Source organism: Pleurodeles waltl, chromosome 3_1, assembly GCF_031143425.1.
Source record: "Pleurodeles waltl isolate 20211129_DDA chromosome 3_1, aPleWal1.hap1.20221129, whole genome shotgun sequence".
Classification (NCBI taxonomy): domain Eukaryota; kingdom Metazoa; phylum Chordata; class Amphibia; order Caudata; family Salamandridae; genus Pleurodeles; species Pleurodeles waltl.
Window position 1 is genome coordinate 828,017,464 of NC_090440.1, and position 25,028 is coordinate 828,042,491.

At 45.5% G+C, this 25,028-nt stretch overlaps 1 protein-coding gene across 1 annotated transcript in view; it reads right to left on the bottom strand.

Moving 5' to 3' along the window:
• Nucleotides 1–25,028, bottom strand: part of PIK3C2A (phosphatidylinositol-4-phosphate 3-kinase catalytic subunit type 2 alpha) — an 852,450-nt gene that overhangs the window by 48,391 nt on the left and 779,031 nt on the right. The window contains 3 exon segments of the mRNA XM_069223730.1: nucleotides 797–852; nucleotides 855–921; nucleotides 5,704–5,813. Coding sequence (XP_069079831.1) covers nucleotides 797–852; nucleotides 855–921; nucleotides 5,704–5,813 — 233 coding nt within the window.

A 25,028-nucleotide genomic window follows, 5' to 3' on the forward strand; every position in this document is an offset into this window, starting at 1 on the left:
TCTACATAGTGTACCCTTACATTTGGTACACTGCATAGATAGCCAACTCCCTGCAATTATAGCTTCTCAGACACAAACATGAAATGTTTACCTGCTCCAGATCAAATGTTAGCACTTATTAAATATAATAAGGCAGCTCAATGTTAGGGAGAGGAGGTAGACCCCACAGTAGTGAAAAACAAATGTAGAAGTTTTTTCACTGCCATGAGAAGTAAAACCTAAAAGTACATGTCCACCTTTTAATTACAATGCCCAGTGCCCTATGTGGCAAGCCTGGGACCAGTTTTAAGGGAACAACCAAGTGGATGGTACAAAAAGTGCTGCAGGCTCACTAGTAGCATTTCATTGACAGGTCCTGGATATATTACATACCACTCTACAAGGGACTTATAAGTAAATAAATATGCCAATCAGATGTAAGCTAATGTTGCCATTTTAAGGGAGACAGCACAAGCATTTTAGCACTGGTCAACAGTGGTAAAGTGTACAGAGTCCAAGAGCCGACAAAAACAAATTTCAGCAAAAAATGCAATGTAAAGAAAAACCTTTGGGGGAAGACAATCCTAAGGCTAAAAGGTTCAACACAGTGTACATAGTCAAATGACCATAATGTCATATGCTGATGGAGCTTTAAAATATTCTTCATTTTGACACACTGTTCCAGAATCCCTTCTAGACTGGTGAAGTATCATTTAAAACCCCATTGAAGGTTATGTGCCCCTCAAATCTGAGAAATAATATGCCTTTGAATATCAGTACAAATTACACGCATGTAACTACTGGCAGTAATACTTACCATTTCGTTAAAAGTTGGATTGCTAGTTTTACGTGAAATCTTGGTTTTACGCTTGAGGTTTTGTGTGGATCTGGAAGTAGATATGTTTTTACATATGGATTTGGATCTGCACCATCTTCGGTGACCTGTAAAATAAATAGCCTTAGTGCATTAGTTTTGTGACAATTTGTATCCTATAGCCCCACTTCCTAAATACCAAACGGACATCCCTACAAGTATGGGAGTGAACCAGAGTACATTCATATACAACAAAGTTTAACTTTTCAAATTTAGGAGATAAGGGACACCCCAGTCATACCTGTACCCCATCTGCCAACACAACAATTAACTTTTTATTACTGCAGCTCCTTTTTTGCGTAACTTATTTTTAAATCATGGATTTAATGACAGAGAAGAAGGATATAGTGTGAGGACTATAGGAAGAAGTGGATATAATTAGAATTACAAGTCTCCCCAGTAATTTATTTGTAGTTACTTATATGCCCAAGGCCTGTTTCTCAATATTAAAAAAGCAGCATATGAATAATAAATATAAAACACTGCTGTCTGTGTACAACCTTTTTATGCATTGATGGTAGAAAAACCCTCAAGGTAAACAATCTACAATTCTGAATATCAGGTGGAGGGACTTTTGCGAATGATCTATTGGATCATGAATCCACAGCCCAGAAATCTCCCCATTTTTCTTTTTCTGAATGCAATGCCAGAGATTTCTGAATCCTGGATTGAGAAAGGAAACTTCAAACTGTAGATTATATAGGAGCAAACACAAGCAAGGACCTAGGGCCAGATGTATGAAAGCTTTTTGTGGTCGCAAACGGCCTGATTCGCAGAGGCCAAGTAAAAGAGAATGCTCAAAACATTCTATCACATATTTTGTTCTTCAGCTAGAAGCTGCCCAAGGGTTTGCTAGAACATAGGACGCACTATGGAAGAAATCAAAAGCAGAGAATCAAACATCAGGGGCCCTGTATTTGCAACAAAGGTTGTTGGTGCCATCAAACAATTTCATGTAGTCCATCACAACTTTGATATTTTGCACATGAAAGGAAGATCCTAGTTAAGAAAGAAAACCCATTATTGTGGAGGGCTGAGAAGAAGATTATCAGAGTCAGACTTAGTTATTTCAGCGTTGGGTGAAAGTGTCTATTTCACTTTGGGTGCCATGGTCTCCAACATTCGTCAAAAATAGGAGGCTTGGGTGAACTGAAAGAAAAGTGAGAAGAGAAAAACTTCATCAATAGCCAACGAAAGATAGCTCCTGCCATGGGGCGAGGACAAAAGCAAGCTAAATGCACAAAGACATCAGGGATAACCCTAAAAAAACACATTACAGATGAGTCAAAAACAGCCTTTGAAAAGACAACAGTGTGTGGGATTCTTATTCACACAGTGAAAAAACAAACTGCCAGATTTGACTCCCTGCTTTGCATGATGGGATTGGGTAGCTTCCAGATTTATGATAGTGGTAATTTTCTTGTTAAACTGTTTTCAAATCTGAACATTTGATGGTGTGCTTAGTAAGCCTGTACATGAAAACAGGTATTCTACCATTCAAGAATTCAGAAAGAATCCCGGGACTTAAAGCTTAGGAAAATACAGACAAGACAAACTGATTAATAAAGATTTAAGAAGGCAGGGTGTCTCTCTTTACTACCACTTTGGTGGAAGTTACAGTAACCAGAAAGGCACTTTTTCAAGATACCAGCTGGAGGTTGCTGGTTTCCATGGACTTTAAAGGTCGCTGGCGGGTTTATGGAAGAAGGATGCATGTAACTCTTAAAATGGAACTTAGTAACAGCATTCTACAATTCAGAATTCCTTACTGACCCAATAGAGGCCAAATAAAATTGACAGGAAAGTGCCTGGATGCTAAAAGAGGTTCAGGGGAAAAAGGACAATTGCCTTATTTTGGAGAAATCCCAGTGGCAAAAACCTTAGCCACTTGCTCCTGTGCTGGCATATGGTGTAAACACAAGTGCCTGCTTCAATAATATAGGCTTGCTTTATACAAATGGCCAAATGTGGGCCTTTAGGAGCTGGGCAGCTAGATTCAGCTAAGGTGGGAGCTCAAAAGGGAAGTGGGGATGAACAATCCGACCAATACAATACATTCAACCAGTGAATCAGGAGACTCATTATGCACAATAAGACATCCGGGAACTAAAAACGCATTAGAACAATGAGGTGCCATATGGCTTTATCTGGCATTCTTAAGTCACTTTCAATTCTGCACCACTGTGACTGGAACGGAAGTAAACTGGAAGGCATATGAGATTCTGTTGCAACACTTGATACGTAGGGTGTCCCCTTAAGGGGCAACTTTGACTGCATATTTAAGATACATTCAAAAGACGCTTCCTAATAGATGTTGAAATGAATGAGTTCAGATTCAGTATCCTTACTTCTGAAACTGTGGGCAAACCTCATAATGCAGTTATGTTCTCACAGAATATAAATCAATATACTGACAGCATGCTGCCTTACAATGAGCAGTCGGAGCAGGCTGCTGTCATGATGAAGTTTGTGGATAGACGCCATTCTCATAATTAAAAAGTATGAATAATTAGCCGACAAGCCCGTAGTTTCCTTACTAAAAGAACAAAATACTTGTGATTCACAAAGAGAGAAGAGCTGTAATTACGAGTATGGTGTTTAGTTCCATTATGTTTATTTATGTGGTTTAGTAGGTATTCCCGAAACCACAGATTATGGGGGATCAGAAAGGTCATGCTCACTGAGCAACAAAAAAACCTTTATAAAGTTTTAAAGGGTCTTGTTCATATCACATCACTATAGGGCAACGGCTGACCCCTGGCTTGCACTAGAGTACAGAACCAGGGTCCATACACCTGTTCTGTTACAGGATAATTCTCTAATCTTTGGGCTCATCCACATCTTGATGTACTGAACCAGGGAACTGCAAAACTAAATTCTCCAATTTTGGTCTTCCACAAGACCTTATTCCTTAGCAGCACTGAACACAGTATCTGATCCCCCTGCTGGCATGACTGCTGTAGCCGACAAACCTATGGGCTTTCCAGACTCCAATGGAGTGCTCAGTGAGCCAGTTATCAGGGCAAGCATTCGAGTGAAAAACCCAGCAAGACTGAATGCAAGGAAAGCTACAGAACCAGAGACTTTGGGACTTGGGAGTCAGTTCTTGTGGCATCAGCAACAAAAACCGAATATAAGTCTGAATAACCAGACCCTTTATTAAAATCCTCAGTGAGTAAAGAAATGAATGCTTGAAATGTCTACACTATAGCAGACACACCCGTTAACAGCAACACTTGATCTGAAACAACCACACTAGGATGCAATGTCAGGCCCTGCAACACCACTCTGATTAACATTTCCAAATACAGAAGTAAAAAAAGCATGGGTGAAACAGTGAGAACTCCGGAAACACCACTTTGAAACTCCTCAGCTCATTCACTGCAAGCTCTCCCTTCTCAACCTGCAAACTTTCGAAAAAGCACAAAAGAAAAGTTTATTCCAAGAAACCATGTGATCCATAAGTAAAATATCCAGACTATCCACATTATTTGGGATAGAGCTCCTCATCTTATATTAGCACTGACCAGCAAGCTCACCACATATATATTTCGAATGCTTTCTTACTGATCAAATATCTTATATCCTCCTTGGACCAGGTGCATTTTATGCATTCCACCCATATTCCTACATGTGTTGTGAAGCGACCCAAGCAGCATGTTGGTATGTGATACATCAAATAAACAATCAAATACTTATTTGGAAGCATGTGCCGAGTTAATCCTTGAGCTCCAGGGCTGGGAACAGGAAGAGTGAGCTCATAGCCAGCACTTAAAACACAGGCGAAATATGCCTGTTTGCAAGTTTCTAAAATGGAGGTTAGCCCTTGGGGCATGCAAAGGTAAGGAAAGGATCAAAGAATCTGAATGATTCAGATTTCTGGTGAGTGAACCTTACTGGGAAGCTGACAGGGCCAGGTTACAGGATCACCCCACTCAAAGCTAATGACTCTGGAAGTCCTCATGTTAAGAGAGGCAATTTTCTCAAGGGAGCATTTCACAGCACCAAAAGTGTCTGGGCACAGACCTGCTGTGTTAGACTCTGATCACTGTAGACCAAACTCTGTGTGCTGTACATACTCATCTACAATGTCAAGAGGTGAATACCATCCTATTAGAAGCCATTCAAAGCCATTCCCAACAGTCGTTCTTTTGATCAATATGTCATCAAGGGCTTGTATTGTTAGTACTGCCCTAATCAGCAGGTTACGTCGGTGTCAGATGCAGACAGGGCAGCTATTTACATCCATTGTACATTCGTGGAAGTGTCAGACACCATCCCTAGGGTGACAAGCAACGTCATCACTGTGAATGTACACTTTTTTGGAGAGCTGAAAGTAGCCGGTTCAAAACAGGCAGACTCCACAATCTTCAGGTCAGAGGAACACCTAAGATGTCTAAGGTTGTAGACTGGGCCCAGTCAGAGGTATGACAGGCATTTAATAAAAGCGATTTGGGATGCGGGGTGGTGCACTGCCATGGAGTGTTTCACTCTTGAATATAGGCCTGTGCAAAAGCACTGCAGGGAAAATCTGAAAAGCTAGTGTATCACAGGTGTGTACCCACTATTTCGCTTTGTGGGCATTTCAGAAAAGATTAGATTATGCTGCAGGTCTTCTTTATTGCTAGCAAGTAATGCCAGTGTAGCTCACGTTCTCCACAAACGGACAGCCTGGCCATAATAATTCTTCCAGATACAGATTCTAAGAAAATAGTGCCTTCTCACTAAATGTCGTTTCCTTTCACTAGAGGTGTGTATATACAAGTAAAACATATGAAACCTGCGTTCAGTTCCATCTTGTTTCCATGGCAGCCCCCCGTTACTTCAAAATTAACCATGTTTACACTCACCAGATCTTTTATGTGCATCACCATGATGAACAGGGTGCCATTTCTATAGGAGATCGATAATTTAACTTTTCCACCAACTTTACCAGAAGATGGACTCGCTGGAGGTGGAGCTAGAAGAAATGAAATTCACACAGTAGGTATTTTCTCCTCAGAGCTATATATTATAATCAGAGTACTACAGGTTTCATTATAAAACGTCTACATTTAAAAAATGGCTACTCTACAGAACCCATCATAAGTTTAGAAAGGTTGCAGTTCAATCAACCAGTTTCTGAAAAACACATGATCTTCCAAGGAGGCATAGGGTTGGGATGTAAAACAATCTGAAATCTCTGAGGTGCGGCTATCAACAAGGAATGGCATTACTGTTAAGTAACTTCGTAGCGCACATGCCATATCTAAGTACATTCTCAAATTTGATAAATTTACCAAGCAGTACACCGTTCCTCATGATAGGTAGTAGGGTTTCAGAAAATCCCTGCATTTAGGATCATCAAGACATGGCTCTTCTTCAGTTATGCACTCACGTTAAAAAGCTGCATAAAAAGACTTGTGGAGACTACAAGTCTGTACTCAGACAATGATGATATGGATATAAACTCCCTTGAGAATACAGATTCAAAGCCATCTTCTAGTTAAAATGAACCACAATACATTCATAACAGAGTGTAGATAACTGTTAATGAAGCAATGACGAAAACTAGATAATTTGACCGATTAAATATGAAAACATTCATTTGTTAATATAACATAACATGAAGAACCGAAAACATAACTGTGCTACATAAGGCACAGCATTTTACAAAAATGTAAATCCGTCACAGACAGTCTAATAAAATTGGATTTAAAAGAAAAAAAAAAAACTTTGCTATCTGACCTCAAACTTAGTAGTACTCAGGGGTATGATGTAGAAAGCAAGTTAACTAAAGATAGATGGTTGTCCTACTTTAAGGAAAACTAATGCAACAATTTGCTACTAACAGTTTGACAAACAAGTTACTTCAGTAACAATCTTTCTGGTGAATACTCAAACTGCAGACTCCTCACCTTGGGGAATATTCCCCAAGTATCAGAATGGATTCAGAAGCATTAAATCAGTACTCCTAAGCGCAAGTATGTGGCATCATGCAACACAGGACAGACTCTGTTTCGCTTCAGAAGTAACGAGCAGAGCAGCATTTAAGTGCCACCCATGTGCACGGACGTCAGTTGCTTTCTTCAGCTGTCCATGCCCTCCAATGGAGAGCATGGAGTCAGACTAGCTTCACCAGTGTGCAGGTCTCTAAAGTGGGACCTCTTTAGATGGAAAGGAGTTCCAGTCCACAGAAAGGGGAGGTGGGAAGGTCAGTGAGGAATCTGCAGTTAGATACAGTAATCACCAGAAATATCATTACCAAAGGAAAGTAATGATGGGTGCTTCTAACTGCAGATTTCTCACATGGTGAATGGGTACAACAGAGGTACTTTTTGAAATTTAATATTAAATATATTATTTTCTTTCAGGTTGGGAACCCTCTTCAGCCCCCCTTTTTAATTTACTCCAAACCTTCCTTTACCCACCACGAAACCATGAAAGTACCCTTACCTTCCTTCACCACTACTTACCCCAAAACCCTAAAATTACCCTTACCACCCCCTAAACACTACAATTACCCATACCACCCTTAACCACTCCCCTCCCCTAAACTCTCTAACTGCCCTAACCACTACCCACCCTAAACCATAAAATTACTCTTACCACTACCCATCCCTAAACAATAAAATTACCCTTACCTCCATTTACCACTACCCACCAATAAACCCTAAACTTACCCTTACCACCCTTTACCACTAATTTCCCTAACCCTAAAATTACCCTTAGCACTATCCACACCAAACCCAAAATTTAGCCATATTGTTATTTATTATTTATGGAGATGAGAAAGACCATTTTCAATGCCAGATGCCTTAACCCCTCAGGTGCCCAGGACGAGCCGGTCTGGCCCTTGGTTGCCGTGTGCCAAGGACGAGACCAGCTCGTCCTGCACCTGGCAACCGGTGGCAGAGCTCTAGCGTCCCCCCCGTGGACCTCCCACCCCCCTCCCATGTGCAGGAATGGAAGCCGAATCGCTTGCCCATCCACCTTCGACCCACCCCCCAGTGACATCTGAGGATGTCAGCATGCGATCGCACTCTAACGTCATCAGGGGTCACCCCCATCGTCCTGGAAGCTTAGCTTCCAGCGCGATAGAAAGATAAATGCTTGCATTTCACTTCCGATCAGGGGGTGGGGGCAGGCAGCGAGACATGAAAGGAAAGGAAAGACCTTTCCTTTCATGTCTGTTTGAGCATTTCTGAAGCCCGATCGTAAAGTGACAGGGTTGCAGAAATGCCCACTAGACACCAGGGAGTTTGTTTAAAAAAAAATAGAAATAAAGGGGAGTGACCCCTTGAGCAAGGGTCGCTCCCCTGGGGGGGGGGGGGGGGGGGGGGGGGGGGGTTTTAAGGACTTTTAACCCTCCCCCTTGGGGCAGATCGGCCTATTGTAATTAGGCCAATTTGCCCCAAAGGGGTCAGAGACCACTAGACACCAGGTATTTTTTTTGTGTCAGTTACACACAATGGGAGCGACCCCTTAGGCAAGGGTTGCTCCATGCGGGGTGGGGGATTTATTTTAGGCCATTTCTGCCCACCCCCCTTTTTTTTTTAAACAGATGGGGAGCAACCCCTTAGGCAGGGCCGCTACCCTGGGGGGAATTTTATTCTAGGCCATTTCTGCCCACCTTGGGGGTAGATCGGCCTATTTTTCTTGGAGCAGAAACCACTAGACACCAGGGATTTGTTTGTTTGCACCAATTTCACGCAAGGGGAGCGACCCCTTAGGCAAGGCTTGCTTCCCTGGGGGTCAAATTTATTTAAGGCCATTTCTGCCCCCCTTGTAGGAAGATCAGCCTATTTTAATTAGCGGACAGAAACCACTAGGCACCAGGGATTGTTAAAACATTTTTTTTTACAGATGGGGAGTGACCGCTTAGGCAAGGTTCGCTCCCCTGGGGGGCAAATTTATTTTAGGCCATGTCTTAGGCACCAGGTGGTTTGGTGGGGCAGCCCTTTGGGCAAGGGTCGCCCCCCATGGGAGCACATTACTGTTGACCATTTCTGCCCCCGTTGGTGGCAGATCAACCTATTTCCAGAAGGCCCATCTGCCCCCAGAGAGGGGGCAGAAAGCCCAGCAGGGACCAGGGAAGATTGTTTTTTCAGAAGAAAAAAAAAAAGAGAGTGGGGGTATGGCCATACCCCCACCCCAAATAAATGGGGACAAAGTTGTTCTGCCCATTGGCGGGCAGATGGGGCAATGACCCCCTGATCTACTACCCAGAGGTGTGGGGGGGCAGAAAGCCTACTGGATGCCAGGGAATTAAAAAAACAAAAAAAAAAATAGTGGGGTGATGGCTACCAACCAGTATGGGCATGGTTATGCCCCCACCCCAACTTAAGGGGGTAACATTCTTTCCGCTCTCCCCCCACACACTAAAAGATCTTATCCATATGGCAAGCAAGAGGACATTTGATTATTTTCGGTTTTAGTTTTACATTTGGGCCATGGGAGCTTGGCTAACTCTCAAAATGGTCTCACTTGGAATGGTGAGGGCTACACTTTTTGGACTTTGGGTCGCTGCCATGTAGAAAAATCTATGAGACCTAGACATCTGAAAACTAAACATCTGGGTGAGCCCAGGGTGGTGTGCTTCACATGCACCCGCACTATTTTCCTACCTACAATGCCCTGCAAACCTCCAACTTTGCTTGAAATCACTCACACATTTTCCCAACATTTTTGTGATGGAACCTTCCGGAATCTGCAGGAATCCACAAAATTCCTACCACCCCGCATTGTCGCATCTATACCGCTAAATATTCTTCCCCACTCGTCAGCCCAAATTTTTTTTTTTTCCAAACTGCCCTTTTGGACCCGCTTTGGTTCCCCTACACCTTCGACATGTTTTTGGCTCTTCTCTGTCATGGGCACTTGGCCCACCTACACAAGTGAGGTATCATTTTTATCAGGAGACTGAGGGGAACGTTGGGTGGTAGGAAATTTGTCTTGGTGCGGTGATCCCACACAGAAATGTGGGAAAAATTTGATTAGTTTTTTTTAGCTAACTTTGAGGTTTGGTGAGGATTCTGGGTAGAAAAATACTGGGGCATCCACGCAAGTCACACATCCCTGAACTCCCTATGGTGTTTAGTTTTCAGAAATGTCTGGGTTTGGTAGGTTTCCCTAGATGGCTGCTGAGCCCAGAACCAAAAACGCAGGTAGTTTTGTATTTGATAATTTTGATGTGTCCACGTAATGGTTTAGGGCATTTCCTGTCACGGGCACTAAGCCTACCCACACAAGTGAGGTGCCATTTTTAATCGGGAGACCCGGGGGAACACTGGGCAGAAGGAAGTTTGTGGCTCCCCTCAGATTGCAGAACATTGCAGCACCGAAATGCGAGGAAAACAAGTTTTGTGTGCCAAATTTAGAGGTTTACAAAGGATTCTGGGTAGCAGAACCTAGTGAGAGCGCCACAAGTTACCCCATCCTGTGTTCCCCTAGGTGTCTAGCTTTCAGAAATGTCCAGGTTTGCTAGGTTTTCCTAGGTGCCGGCTGAGCTACAGGCCAAAATCCATAGCTAAGCACTTTCCAAAAAACATGTCAGATTTCAATGTAAAAATGTGATGCGTCTATGTTGAGTGTCCTGTCGCGTGCATTAGGCTCACCCACACAAGTGAGGTACCATTTTTATCGGGAGACTTGGGGGAACACAGAATAGCAGAACGAGTGTTATTTGCCCCTTGTCTTTCTCTACATTTTTTCCTTCCAAATGTAAGACAGTGTGTAAAAAAGACGTCCATTTGAGAAATGCCCTATAATTCACATGCTAGTATGGGGCCCCGAAATTCAGAGATGTGCAAAACACCTTACCTTGTGCCCATTTTAGAAATACAAAGGTTTCCTTGATACCTATTTTTCACTATTTATATTTCACCAAATGAATTGCTGTATACCCAGTATACAATGAAAACCCATTGCAAGGTGCAGGTCCTTTATTGGCTCCGAGTACCTAGGGTTCTTAATGAGCCTAAAAGCCCTATATATGCCCACAACCAGAGGAGTCCAGCAGACGTAACAGTATATTGCTTTTGAAAATCTGACATTGCAGGAAAAAGTTAGAGTAAAACGTGAAGAGAAATGGTTCTTTTATTCACCTCAATTTCAATATACTATTTCAGCTGTTATTGTTAGTAGGAAAACCTTGTAGGATCTACACAAATGACCCCTTGCTGAATTCAGAATTGTGTCTACTTTTCAGAAATGTTCGGATGTCCAGGATCCAGCATTGGTTTCACACCCATTTCTGTCACTAACTGGAATTAGGCTAAAAGCATTAAAAAAAAAAAAAAAAAAAAAATGGGGTATGTCCCAGTAAAATGCCAAAATTGTGTTGAAAAATGTAGTTTTCCGATTCAAGTCTGCCTGTTCCTGAAAGCTGGGAAGATGGTGATTTTAGCACCGCAAACCCTTTGTTGATGCCATTTTCAGGGAAACAACACAAGCTTTCTTTTGCAGCCCCCCCCCCCATTTAAAAAAAAAAAAAAAAAACAATTTATTTTGCTGTATTTTGGCTAATTTCTTGGTCTCCTCCAGGGGAGCCAACAAACTCTGGGTACCTCTAGAATCCCTAGGATGTTGGAAAAAAAGGACGCAAATTTGGTGTGGGTAGTTTATGTGGACAAAAAGTTATGAAGGCCTAAGCGCGAACTACCCCAAATAGCCAAAAAAGAGGCCTGCCACCTGAGGGGGAAAGGACCTGGCAGCGAAGGGGTTAAAGGACAACTGTGCATTGGTCAAAAGGGGTGCACACCAAAAAAGTCAGAACTAAGCTTATGTCCCACTGTGGCATCACAAAGTGTTGCAGACCCTTCAAAAATCTCATCACAAAAGGTGACAAAGAAGGCTGTTCCAATAACCGCAAAAGGACCCAAAAAGGGGCATAGTTAGTCTTTAACAGGTCTCAAATCAAGTTCTTGCTGGCCCTGGCACAAAGCAAATAACCAAACTGCAGACAACGTGGCTTGTATTGGGTCACTTGTTGGGTGCTGCATCAAGCCACAGATTTGTCCCAACAACTGGCGTACAAACATTTGTGGTGGGACGCTTCACCACCAAGATGACATCAACAACCTTGAGACCCTCACGGGCGAGTAGTTGTGCTTTATAAAAGCTGATTGATTGATTGAGGAAGGCCCAAAGAGGTCAACTGTCACAGCACAATCTCAGAGCATGGACATCCAAACTGTGCAGGTCTGTGGCAGTACCTTGCCCTGCTGCTACGAAATAAGATCCACCCAAAGCAGCAGCGTGTTCAGACATGCTTATGCCCAGGAGTTCTACGTACCACACTCTCCTGGACCAATTCTGTGCTGCTAGGGTGACTTAAGCTCAGTAGATCCTGCTCTTCTTTAGAACTCAGGGTAGGAGAGGCAGTGGTGGTACATCTTATAAAAGTCTTACCCAGAAACATCCTCTAGGGCCGCACACCCCTTAAAAACATTTGATTTAAGCACAATGCTGTGCACATTGCACAAAGAATTTAAAAAGATAACATATATACAAAATACTATCAATTTATTATTTACTTAAAAGCCACTAACAATACATATATGAATATAAACAAAAGATTACAACACAGAAGATTAAAAGAGAGACCATCTGTTTTAACAGGTTCAACAACCTCTTCTCATTTTTCATAATCAAAACAGTTGAGTGCATTATAATTCTTATTTCAAACAAACACTGAGAAGTAAGTTCTCAATGTTTTTTACCATGTTGTGGTGGTCTGTCTGGCTGCAAACCACCTACTTCAAGACAAATACATGGACATTTTCCATTTAAAAACTCAGGACACAAATGGGCAATGTAAAAAAACCTCTTAGTATGAGACTTCCATGGGTTTGTTTTATTATTCTCTTTTATATAGAGCCAAAGATGATCTTTATATGGGGTGGCCACTTCGCTCTTTCACCACTCTGGGTGGGATTCAAGTGTCATATTTTACTCTCTAAAAAGCAAGTTCATTCTTTTTGTATACCAAGAACCTCCCTCCTTATTCTCTAATAGACATGCTGAACCCTTTTTGCATACAAAAAACACACAGTGCCAAAGGATCCTATTTCCCTTGTACCTCAAGACAATTTCCTCTATGATTCATGAGGTATTCACTACTGAGAAGCCATTTGTTAAAGAAATGATTTTGTATGACCCTCGCGGATTAAATAAAAAAGGACCACATTAGTCTGCCTCATTCACACAGCTCTGTTGGTGCAGAGGGAGTACAGATGACACCTCATGCCTGTAGGAGGCTGGCTCAGTTTATGGTATACACCTACGATGTGGCACCCTATATTGAGTCCAGGCAACCATTAGTGATAGTGTTATGTGTCCAGATAGCAAAAGCTCTCCAGTGGTAGCTGTGGTGAGCAGCTAAAGCTTATCCAGGAGAAGTTTAAAGCACTTACAACACTACAATAGTCATTCAGTTGCAAATATAAAGTATTCTTTATTGTAATACTAAGATTACTCTAACATTGGTTTAGCTCCACTTTGAGATATCTACACACAAAATATACACTTAGTAACAAGAAGGAAAAGCATAGGAATACATTGAGACCTATGAGGGGGAGGCAAACCATACACTAAGAAAGTGGTATAAGAACGGAGGTGTCCGACCAAGGTAACTGTTACAATCCCAGGGGTTGGGGGTGTAGGAAATTACCAGAAGTAAGTACTAGAAATCTCACAGGCACCGGGGTGCATAGTGGTTATTGAGCCGGATGTCCCATTGGCTAACAGAGGACAGTTGTGGTTGGATTTTTATGGATTCAGGACCCTCCCCAGTGGACCCAGAGGATACCAGTTGGCACAAAGAAGGTTAGAGAGTGCCCCAACCCGTGGATACCCAGAAAACCGGAGTACCTACTTCAGGGAGCCCAGGTGCATAGGGCTGAAGTGGCACTGGAAGCCCTTGTTGTAGTCAATGGAAGCCCGAGTTGTCCCACTGTTGTTGCAATCCATGGACCAGGTCGGTGGAATCAAAAGGTGGATTCCGGTCGAGCAGAAACTGAAAAAGAAGGGGACAGTGTCTAGACCACTCGGAGATGTCCAGACAGTGCAGGTAACAAATGCCCACCCTCTTGGAGGTGAAGTTTCTGCAGGACAGTGAGGAAGTCGAGCTGTGGAGTCCAGGGGATGCCCACAGGCTGTCCCACATTGGTTGCCGGATTGCAGGAGGGTCAGTGGGTGGCAGGGCTACCAACAAGCCTTCGCAACGCAACTAGTTGTTGAAAAAAGATTGTAGGTTTTTGAGGACAAGCAAGGTCCTAGTGATGCGACCCTTGAAGAGAAACAGTGCATGCCTTCAGCATAAAGGAAAGCCAGCTGGAGTCAGAGAAGCCCCCACAAGTGCCCCACTGGCAGAAGGCATAGGGACTTCCACATAGGTTTTAGCAGCACAACCAAACAGGAGTCACACGTCGCAGGAGCTGCAGAGTGGAAGCTGACCTTGGAGTTGCAGAGTGCTGGAGACTGGGGCTTCTTGGAGCCAGAAGATCTCGTGGACTAAGAGCCAACAAGCCTTGGCTAGAACAACAGTCGCGGTGCACAGGGGTTCCGTTCCAGTGACTGCAGCAAGGGCCCACCGTCTCCCTAGTCGGTCAGAAGACAAGGGGGACCCAGAGAGGACCACAGAACCACCACCTGTGAGCAGAGCCTTTTCATTGTCTGTGAAGCATGATCCACCAGCCGGAGATTGTCATCTTGAGGTGCCTGTGGATGCAGGTGAGTGAATCCTTTACTCCAAGGGAGATTCCTTCTTGCTTCTTGGATGCAAACAGAGTCCTTGTGACCTTGGAGGATGCACATCCATGGAGGTTACAGAAGTCTTGCAGGAGCTGGAGAAACAATGTTGCAGTGAGAGCTCTCCCAACTGGATACAGTCTTGTTTCAGTTCGAAAAGCAGACCAGCCACGGTTCCGGAGGCCAGGAGCAAATGGTGTTTTACAGTGAGTTCCTTATAGAGTCTTGCTCAACGAATTGGAGGTCCCACCCTCTGGGTACGCCTTAAGAAACCATAAAAGGGGGTTGGTCACACTATCAGAGGGGGTCAGGGACGTCACCTACCTGGCCTGACCAGTCAGATGCTCCAGGGTCATCTGCCTACCTTGTTTCAAAGATGGCAGAATCAACCGGCTGTCTGGCAGAACTCTGCGCCTACCTGGGGGAGAAGCTGGACGGGGGTGGTCACTCCCCTGTCCTTTGTGTGGGGTTGTGCCAGAGCAGAAACCGGGGGTTCCTGGACTGGTACAAACCAGTTTATGCATGGAGGGCACCAAATGTGCCCATCAAAGAACTCTGGTGGCGCTGGGAGGCCACCCCACCCCAGCCCAGACACACCTAGTTGTAAAGGAGAGGAGGTCACACCACCCTCCTACATGAAGCCCTTTGTTCTGCCTTCCCCTGCGCGAGGTAGGCTCAGCAGCAGGAGGGCAGAACTGTGTCAGTTGTCTGCAGCAGCGTGGGCTGGCAGACAGACCCTGCAAGGCTGCCCAGGCAGGACTCGGGGAACCTTTAAGGAGAGTAAATGGTATCAAGTCAAGTCAATGAAGTCTTTATTCGATATTTCATCATAAAAGACATGCTACACGTCATAATACTTATAAATTTATCAGTGCTAACGATTATAACAATAAATACAATATTCCATAAAAGCTACTAAGAACGTATTAAATCTATCTAATGCTTCATTTGTTAAATATTTTAACATATTAAAAAAAAAAAAGAAGTACATTACTTTAAAAACTCAGTTCTAAAATTCAAGATAATTTACTTATCTAAAACATGTAGCTGTTTTAGTAGTTCAGAACGAATTATCCATGCCCACCCCAGGAATTTGGCCACCCCTATTGCTATAGTAGGTGAAGGATCGGTTTTAAGGCTCCTACAAGCAGTCTCGGCCGATTGTGTGCCCAGACTTTTGCATAGGGGTACCAACCACTTCTTCCTTGGGGCAGCATATAATGGACAGACAAAAAACAAATGGCTCACATTTTCCCGCATTTCAGTACACAATGGGCATTTATCTGGGCCTCCAGTGCCCCAGGTTGGTACCATACAACTAGCATTGGAGTCATTGTAGTTGCATGATACTAACATGTTTGATACTAAACATGCCTGGGTTCAGAGAAGGCATTATGTAGTTGGACTACATACCTTAAGATGGTTTGCCCGCACTTACAAAGCCCAGGAATTGGTTTCTGGGGTTTGTAGCGGTAACTCTGTTTATGCAGGGGTACCCTCACAGTTAGGAAAATGCACCCTGCCCTTGGGCTGAGGGGTCTACCAGAAGGGTGACGTAGTGTCCAAGTGCAGTGACCAGGATATAAGGCAAGCCTTATATCTTAATTGAAAGGTGCATGCACCATTTCGCACAGACTGCAATGGCAGGCTTGCAGACAGTTTCCATGGGCTCCCATGATTGGCATAATACAAACTGAAGCCCATGGGAGACCCCTGTTGAACCAATGCCCTGGGCACCAAGGTATCATATACTAGGTACTTACATGGGTGCACCAGCATGCCAAATGTGTGGTGCAAACGGTTACTAGCAACCAAATTGTGAGGTGAGACCACAGACACTGGGGTCCTGATTAGCAGGATCCAAACGTACTACAGTCCAAATACACTTACACCTGGCAAAACGTTGGGGTAACTATGTCAGAAAGTTTCTACTTTCCTACAATGCAACCCCCCCCCCCCCCAGAAGCTGTATACTTCCTGTGAATTTCACCCAGAGTACCCATCTGTAGACCGTGGAACAGCAACTAGCTCACAGGTAACCACTAAACTCTGTCCCCTTCTTTTGCAGGTCCTCCTCACCCGGAATCTGCCTTGGGTTTCACCGGTCTGGTCCTGCTTCTGCATTCGCAAACTGCAATGTCCCCATGTTAGCCTATGGGAAAACCCGGTAACTTACCTCTCATCACCTGGCTGCTAGGGTCTTCTAGGTACTTACCCTTTTAGGGTTCCACAATTCCCCAGTGCTTGTCTAACTACTCCATACACTCTGGTGGGGAACACCAGTACGCATTCCATTTTTTTAGTATATGGTTTGGCCCCCCTATTTGGCACTTGCTAATTTATGCTTTTCCTGAGTACTTTCCTGTGTATCTCTTGGGGAGGTATACCTATAGTAGTCTAGTTTGGCGTGCCTTTAATAAAGTACCCTTATTTTTGCAACATTTCCTTTCATGTGTGAGAAGTTACTGTGTGACTACTTCGGTATTGCAAGTGCTTCACATGCCTTCTAGATAAGTCTTGGCTGCTCACCACAGATACACTAGAGAGCCCTGGCTGTCTAGACACTGTAACACGAACTAATTAGGGTCATTGAGAGAAAGACTAGAAACCCTGAACACCACAGATGAGCTGCAACCGCTGCCATCACTGTTGTGAACACCCACAGGATGGTAGTAAGCCCAAAGTGGAGCATCACAAGCTAAAAGCGCTCTTGACCCACCGTGAACCGCAGGTAATGTCTGTGGGCAGGCAGGAGAGGGATGTGAAAATAGGTGTCTTGCAAGTCCAATGATACCATGCAGCCTCCTGGGTCTAGGGCAGACAGGATTTGTGTGAGTGTGAGCGTCCTGAACTTCTCCTTTTTCAGGAAGAAGTTGAGAAGCTACAGGTCTAACATAGGACAAAGGCCTCTGTCCTTGTTGGGCACCAGAAAGTAGCTTTCTGGAAGAGCAACCAAGAACTACTTCTGAAGCGGGTTCCTCTCACCATAGCTCTCTTGGCTAGGAAAGTGATCACTTCCGGATGTAGCAAAGAGAGGTGGTCCTCTCTCAACCAGTTGTAAGTAGGTTGCATAGGAAGGGAAGTGTTCACACAGGGGGAGGGGAGTAGCCCATTTGGACAAGCTGCAAAACCCAGCTAATGGATGTTATTGACCTCCAGTGGTGCAGGTGATGGCGTATCCTGTCCCCTACTGGATTCCCATGATGGTCGGAGGGCAAACTAAAGGGTTTGGAAGCTGCGGCTGCATGGGGGTGGAGGGGGGACTGACCTGACTTCTGGCTGCATGTCTCAAGTGGCCACCTGGAGGAGCTCTGGGCATTACCCCTGGAGTGGTGATGGACAGGGGAGTGGTCACTCATCTTTTCTTTGTGTGGTTTCGTGCCAGAACAGGGACCGGGGGATTCCCTGGACTGGTGCAAACAGGATTATCCAAATGTGCCCTTCAAAGCAAGCTGGTGGCATGGGGAGGCTACCCCTCAGCAGTCTTGTAACACCTATTTCCAAGGGAGAGGGTGTTGCATTCCCTCTCCCACAGGATATCCTTTGTTCTACCTTCCCCTGCTTGAGCAGATCAAGCAGCAGGATGGCAGAAACCTGTCTGAGGGGCTGCAGCAGCACGGGCTGCTCGCAAACCCTGAAAGACTGGTAGGAGTAATACTGGGGGGTCCTCTAAGGAGCCCCCACAGTGCATGGAATCTGGTCACCAACACTGGCATTAGTATTGTGGTATGAACTGACATGTTTGATACCAAACATGCCTAGGTTCGGAGTTACCATTAAGTAGCTGGACCATAGGTAAGTGACCTGTGGCCAGTACACGGGTAATATGACTTCCCGCACTTACGAAGTCCAGTGCATTGGAATTGCAGTTCATAAGGGGACCTCTGCTCATGCAGGGGTGCCCTCACACACAGGAACCTGCACCCTGTTCTTTGGGCTAAAAGGACCTACCACAGGGGTGACTTACACTGACATGGTGTAGTGACCAGCAGTGAAAGAGTGCATGGACCTTTTCACGCAGGCTGCAATGGCAAGCCTGCAGACAGTTTGCATGGTCTCTCATGGGTGGCATAATACATGCTGCAGCCCAAGGGAGACCCCTGGTGTACCAATGTCCAGGGTACCTAAGTACCATATACTAGATACTTACAGGGGTACACCAGTGTGCCAATCGTGTGGTGTAAAGGGTGCCAAAGCAACCAATTTTAGAGGAAAGAGCACAATCACTGATGTCCTGGTTAGAAGGATCCCATTGAAAACAGTCATAGCACCCTGATAAACAGCAAAAGGTGGGGGTAAAAATGCCAAAAAGTCACTTTCCTACAAAACCCGCTTTCGATTAGTCCAGCTAAAGATATTACACTGGACATACTACTCCAGAACATTACTACACTGAATGGGGAGAGGCAATACTTCTTTATGCTTGAGGGAGTGCGGACAGAAGGGAACCTTTTTTCATGTACTGTGGAACTGCCCCACAATTCAGTGCTTCCGACGGGGGTGATGCAAATAATGGCCCAAGTGATAGGACGAGAGTTCCCCCTGGTAGTCACATGGCACTTCCATGAGAAATGGCCCAGAAAACAGAGGATTTGGCTTGTATTAGCTGCAACAATCGCCAAACGTAATATTGCGTGGACTGGGGGAGAAGCCTCCACCGGCAAACATGATTGGTAAATAGTACTAGATTGGTGCGAACGGGAGGAGCACACAGTATACCTCAGCAGAGGCTGTCCTTACAAATGGGAAAAGGTGTGAGGTGGATGGCGCAGTTACCAAGGCATTTGAAGGACAAGTTACCTTCGCTAACGCCTTATCTGGTAGAGACCATATCTAGTTGCAGATTCCTTACCTTAGAATTTCCCCCAGGCATCAGTATGGATCCAGAGGTTTTTCTTGAGCAGTCCCATCTATTGGCTCCGCATTCGTCGTTGGCTTTTGTCTGCACCGGATAGGAATTTGCCGGGCTTATATAGGCGCCACCCTGGAGCGCTGACATCAGTTTTTTTTCTCGACTTTTCACGACAGAAGTGCAAAGCCATAAAGAAATTGACTACTGGGGTGTCAAATTAAGGCCCTGCCCCTAGAGATCTGTTCGCAGAACGAGAAGAATGGGTGGGTCGGTAAGGAATCTGCAACTAGATCGCGTCTCTGCCATATAAGGCATTACCAGAGGTAAGTAACTTGTCCATCTGATAGAGACATCTAATTTCAGGATTCCTTACCTTAGAATAGATACCTAAGCAATACCATCCCTGGAGCCGGACCTGAGAACTAAATCATACTAGAAAGTTCTGCTACACTTAATGGGCTAAGTGCCTGTCCCTACAGACCTGATTGTCCAAGCAGTAGAGTTTGGTAAACGTGTACACAGATGCCTATGTTGCTGTCTGACAGATATCAATGACCTGAACTCTGCTTGCTAATGCAATGGTTGCAGCTTTAGCTCTGGTAGACGCAAACACTCAAGGAGTTGCTTCTTAGCCAGTGCATACCACATTTTTATGCAGAGTACAACCCATCTGGAGATGCTTCTCTTCTGCATTGTCCAGCCTTCCTTCTCACCCACATAACCAACAAAGTGCTGATCATTCACCCAGAACTCCTTTGCACCATCAAGGTAAACCGCCAACACTCTTCTTGGGTCCAGGCAGTGGAGTCTCTTCTCTTCTTTAGACGATGTGGGGCTGCGTAAAAAGTAGGCAAAGTGACAGATTGGCCTAAATAAAAGGGTGTGACCACTTTTGGCAAAAAGGAAGCCCTAGTGCCAGCACCACTTTGTCAGGATAGATGGAAAAGTAGGGCAGCTTAGGTGACAATGCCTGCAGCTCACTCACCCTGCAGGTAGATGTAATGGCCACAAGGAAGGCTGTTTTCAAAGTAAAAAGCTTGAGAGGACAATTGTGGAGACGCTCAAATGAAGCGCACATCAGGAATGTCAAAACTAAATTCAAATCCCGTTGGGGCATAATGATCAGAGATGGAGGATACATGTGAGTAAGGCCTTTAAGGAACCCATCTACAATAGGAGACTTAAACAAGGAAGGTTGATCAGTCAACCTTAAAAGGGCAGAAGTAGCAGACAAATAACCTTAGAGAGTTCACATAGTAGAGCCCTGCTCGGCCAGAGAAAGGATAAACAATAGAACCTCAGAAACAGGGGCAGAAAGGGGTTCAACAAACTTGCCAGTGCACCATGCCACAAATTTCTTCTAACAGGCATATACTGTTTTGGTGGAGGGATGCCTGGTTGCCAAGATTACATTACAGACTTTGGGTGGAAGGTCAAAAGCTGCCAACTGCCACCGCTCAAGCTCCACGCAAGAAGCTGAGACTGGACAGGTTTGTGTGGCAAATTCTTCCCTGCTGCTGCGATAGAAGATCCTTCCGAAAGGGCAGTCTGCCCACAAGTAACATCTGTGATCGGTGAATATTTGGCCATGCGCAGCAGCTCAGGATACCAGACTCTTCGTGCCCAGTCCAAAGCAATACGGATTACTTGGACCAGGTCATTCTTGGTCTTCGTGATAACTCTGACATTGCGCATTCCCTTCAGAGGCGAACAGAACCTAGGCTCTCCCCATTACTGAAAGAGACCATGCACCACCTCCGGATGAGACACTATTTGTGCTCGACTAAGCATTGTCAGCTGAGTTTGTACGCTCTGCGTTCAGAGATCCACCAGATGTTGAACCACCAGGAAAATACCCTGATGTTCCAGCCATATGCAGAGCAGAGCCTCCTGACAAAGGGTCCAGGACCCCACCTCACCCTGCTTGTTGCTGTATCACATGGCTGAGGTGGTGTCCGTGAACACCTACACTACCTTCCCTTTGACAGAAGGAAGAAATGCTTTCAATGCTAGTCTGATTACACAGAGATCTAACAGGTTGATGTAGTGTCTGGATTACACCAGAGACCAGATGCTCTGATCTCTGCCTCTCACACACGGCCACCCCATCCCAGGAGTTACGCGTCTGTAACTACTGTCAGATCTGGTTGGGGAACGGAGGGAACTGCCTCTGACCCAATTGTAGTTCGTTAACCACCACAGCAGATCTTGTGCAGTTCCCTCTGAGATCTGGACCATGTCAGAGAGTCTTCTGATGCTGCGCCCACTGGAACCTCAGGTCCCACTGCAGAGTCTCCATATATGCCATCTGGCATGCGTCACTATCAGGATGCAGGAGGCCATGAGGCCCAGCATCCTCCGAGTCATTCTCACCAAAATCCAGGATAGAGGCTGAAACATCAGTATCATCGCCGGAACAGCTGCTCGGGAGGATAAGCCTGAAACTGCACTGGGCCCAGAACAGCTCCGATTAAAGGGAGCAACTGAAAGGGAGTTAGGTGTGACTTTGGCACGTTTACAGTGAATCCCAGCAAATGCAGGAGCTTTGCCATAGTCAGGAGGTGGAAGACGACAGCCTGTGGCGAGCTCAACTTCAACAGCCAGCCGTCGAGGTAGGAGAAAAATGAAACTCCTGATCTGCACAGATGAGCTGCAACCACCAAAACCACCTTGGTCAACACTCGAGGGGCGCTGGGAAGGCTGGAAGGGAGAACTGTGAACTGAAAGTGCTTGTGGCCTAGCGTGAAACACAAGTATCTGTGGGTAGGCAGGACAGGAATATGGTAATAGGCGTCCTGCAAGCCACTGCTACCAAGCAAGTCTCCTGGATCCAAGGCAAATACAACCTGAGCCAGAGTGAGCATTTTGAACTTCTCCTTTTTGAGTAAGAGACTGAGGGACATAAGGTCTAGAATAGGGTGGAGGTCCTTTATGGGTACCAGAAAGTAGTGGGAGTAGCAACCACAACTTATTTCTGGCAAAGGAACCTGCTCTATGACTCCCTTAGCCAAAAGAGCTATAACTTCCTTTTGGAGAAGTGCCAAGCGATCCCCCGTCATCCGATCATATGGTGGTGGCATGGATGGAGAGGTAGTTTCGAATGGGAGGGAGAAGCCCCCTTAAGATATCTACAAAATCCACCTTTCTGACGTGATGAATTGCCAGTGGAGCAGGTGATGCCGAATCCTGCCTCAGACTGAACACTGGTGGGGAAGAGTTACGAAGGTCGAAGGCAGCTGCAGGGCGAGTGGGGGAGACTGGCTAGATAGCTGGGTCCCTGATCCATGAGGACGGTGGATCACATCCCCGGCCATGCAGAGGCTGGGCAGCATGCGCGGCATGGTGGCTAGATGGGAAAGGATGTGGCTGGGTAAGCAGACATAGGGGGATAAGGGGCCGCCGCAAGACACAAGGACCTGGCCTTAACATGAGAATCCTTGATGCTCTCGAGCGTGCAGTCAGTTTTCTCTCCAAAGAGAGGGGTGCCATTAAAGGGCACTTACATAAGCTTGGCTTGGAGATCCCCGAAAAGGCGGATGTACTCAACCGGATGTGGTGCCACAGGGCCACTGTCAATGCAACCGCTCTGCCCAGTGAGTCGGTCATGTCCAGTCCACATTGGATCGTGAACTTTGCTGCGTCTCTCCCATGAGTGACTGCTTGGGAAAGTACAGCCTGGGCCTCCTCTGGGACCTGTGGCAGCACTTGCACAACCGTATCCCACAGTGTGTGGGAATAACTACCCAAAAGGCATGCAGTGTTCACGGACCACAATGCCAGACTGGCAAAAGAAAAAATCTTCTTTCCAAGTGTGTCCCCTCTCTTGGATCCCTATCGGGGCTGGGGACTGGAATACACTATGGGAGGTAGAGGCTTGGATGACCAAGTTCTCAGGTGTGTGGTGCTGCATAAGGAAACTTGGGCTGCCTGGAGCAGGGCAATAGTGGCGGGCAACTGTCCCGTTCTGTTGGCGCCAGAATCAGCATCGTACAATGCTCATCCGGCTCCATGTCGGAGTCAGCATGAGGATGGGGCCACCGTTGCCTGGGGGCATGGGTGGTGTTGGAAGCTTCAGAGAAGGTGGAGATGGTATGACCAACGCCATCCCGGATCCAGGCATGGATGCATGGGTGCCCATCCAATTTGAGGCAGAAGCTGCTGGCGTGGACCCTGAAGGAGCCCCTTATAACTCTGCATGGCCCGAAGGTCCTCCAACGGTGTCAGACTGCCAAAAAAGGAGGCGCATGGCCTCATAAAACTCTTACTGGGCAGGGGTCGCTCTGGCTCCCGGAAACATGAGGAGGTGTGGAGTCTGCCCAGAAGCAGGCTTCGCAAACATAGGCCTAGAACTATGACGCTCCCTCATCTCGTCAGCCGACGGACGAGGTGAAGCTGAAGAACGTTTTGCTTTCTTCGTCGTCTTCTTGTGCCTCCAACCCACCCAATCGTCCCGAGGACTTGAAATGAAACAACGACAATGGAGGACTCTGCAACCGCTCCTGGGACCTTCCTCGCGAATGGGACCTCGACTTGCGTGGAATCGAGCGTCGGGCTGCTGTCAACTTTAGGGACGCTCCCACAAAGCCTAAGGATGCATGGCTGGACACTCTGAGCACGACTTTGGGCTGTAGTCGTGCTCCAAACACCAAAGGTACACACGTGCGGATCCGTCACGGACATCACTCGATGACAGGATATACAGGGCTTGAACCCGGTATTCCTGGATGACATCTTTGACATACCAGGAGTTGGCAACTTGAGAAGTCTTCGACAAAATGTCAAAAAAGGCCAGTAAAAAAATGACTGAGGGGGTAGCGCTCTTTGGCTCGGGGCTGGCTGGTACGGAAAGAAAAGAACTGACACCAGCGTGCCAGGGTGGCACCTACATAGGACCTGCGACGTCAGATCCGGCACAGACGATGGACGAGCAGCCGATCAACACCACCTAATGGCGAGCAGAGGGAAATTCAAAGGTATGGAATCTGCATCTAGACGTCTCTATCAGATTGGATAATGATGTTGTGAATGTCAAATGTAAAATTATCCTGGGGGAACTGTGAGCTACATGCTTGGACATGCCATGCCAATCATATCCATGCAAATGTTGTGTTCTATTTCGATCGATTTGAAATATTTCAAACTGTTTTAATCACCACAATACTGTCAATTGAGCAACTGTTCAATAAAAAGAGTTAAAAAAATTTATATAAAACATTTGCAAATGTTGTCAATAGGGGAACCCATAAACATACACTTAGGTAAAGATGCAAATCTCCATCTGCACTTTTATGTTTTTTCATAGACCATCATTTTTATAGAAATCAGTCTCTCTGTCGTAAGAGAAATATGTGACATCTTCTTTTAACTGAAGTATTCTAAACATCTACTTACACACCAAGGAAGCTACAACTCTTTCTAATCGATACATGTTTTGCAAAGATGTTCCTAATCCAAAAAAATAACATATCAGCATTAGACATAGGGTGAGAAGCATCTAAATTATACATTGGTATTAAGTGCTTTAGATATTTGTGCAAGGAAGAGAAATGTCAAAATCCACTCAAACGAAAATCGGACAGCATCTGTAGGCAA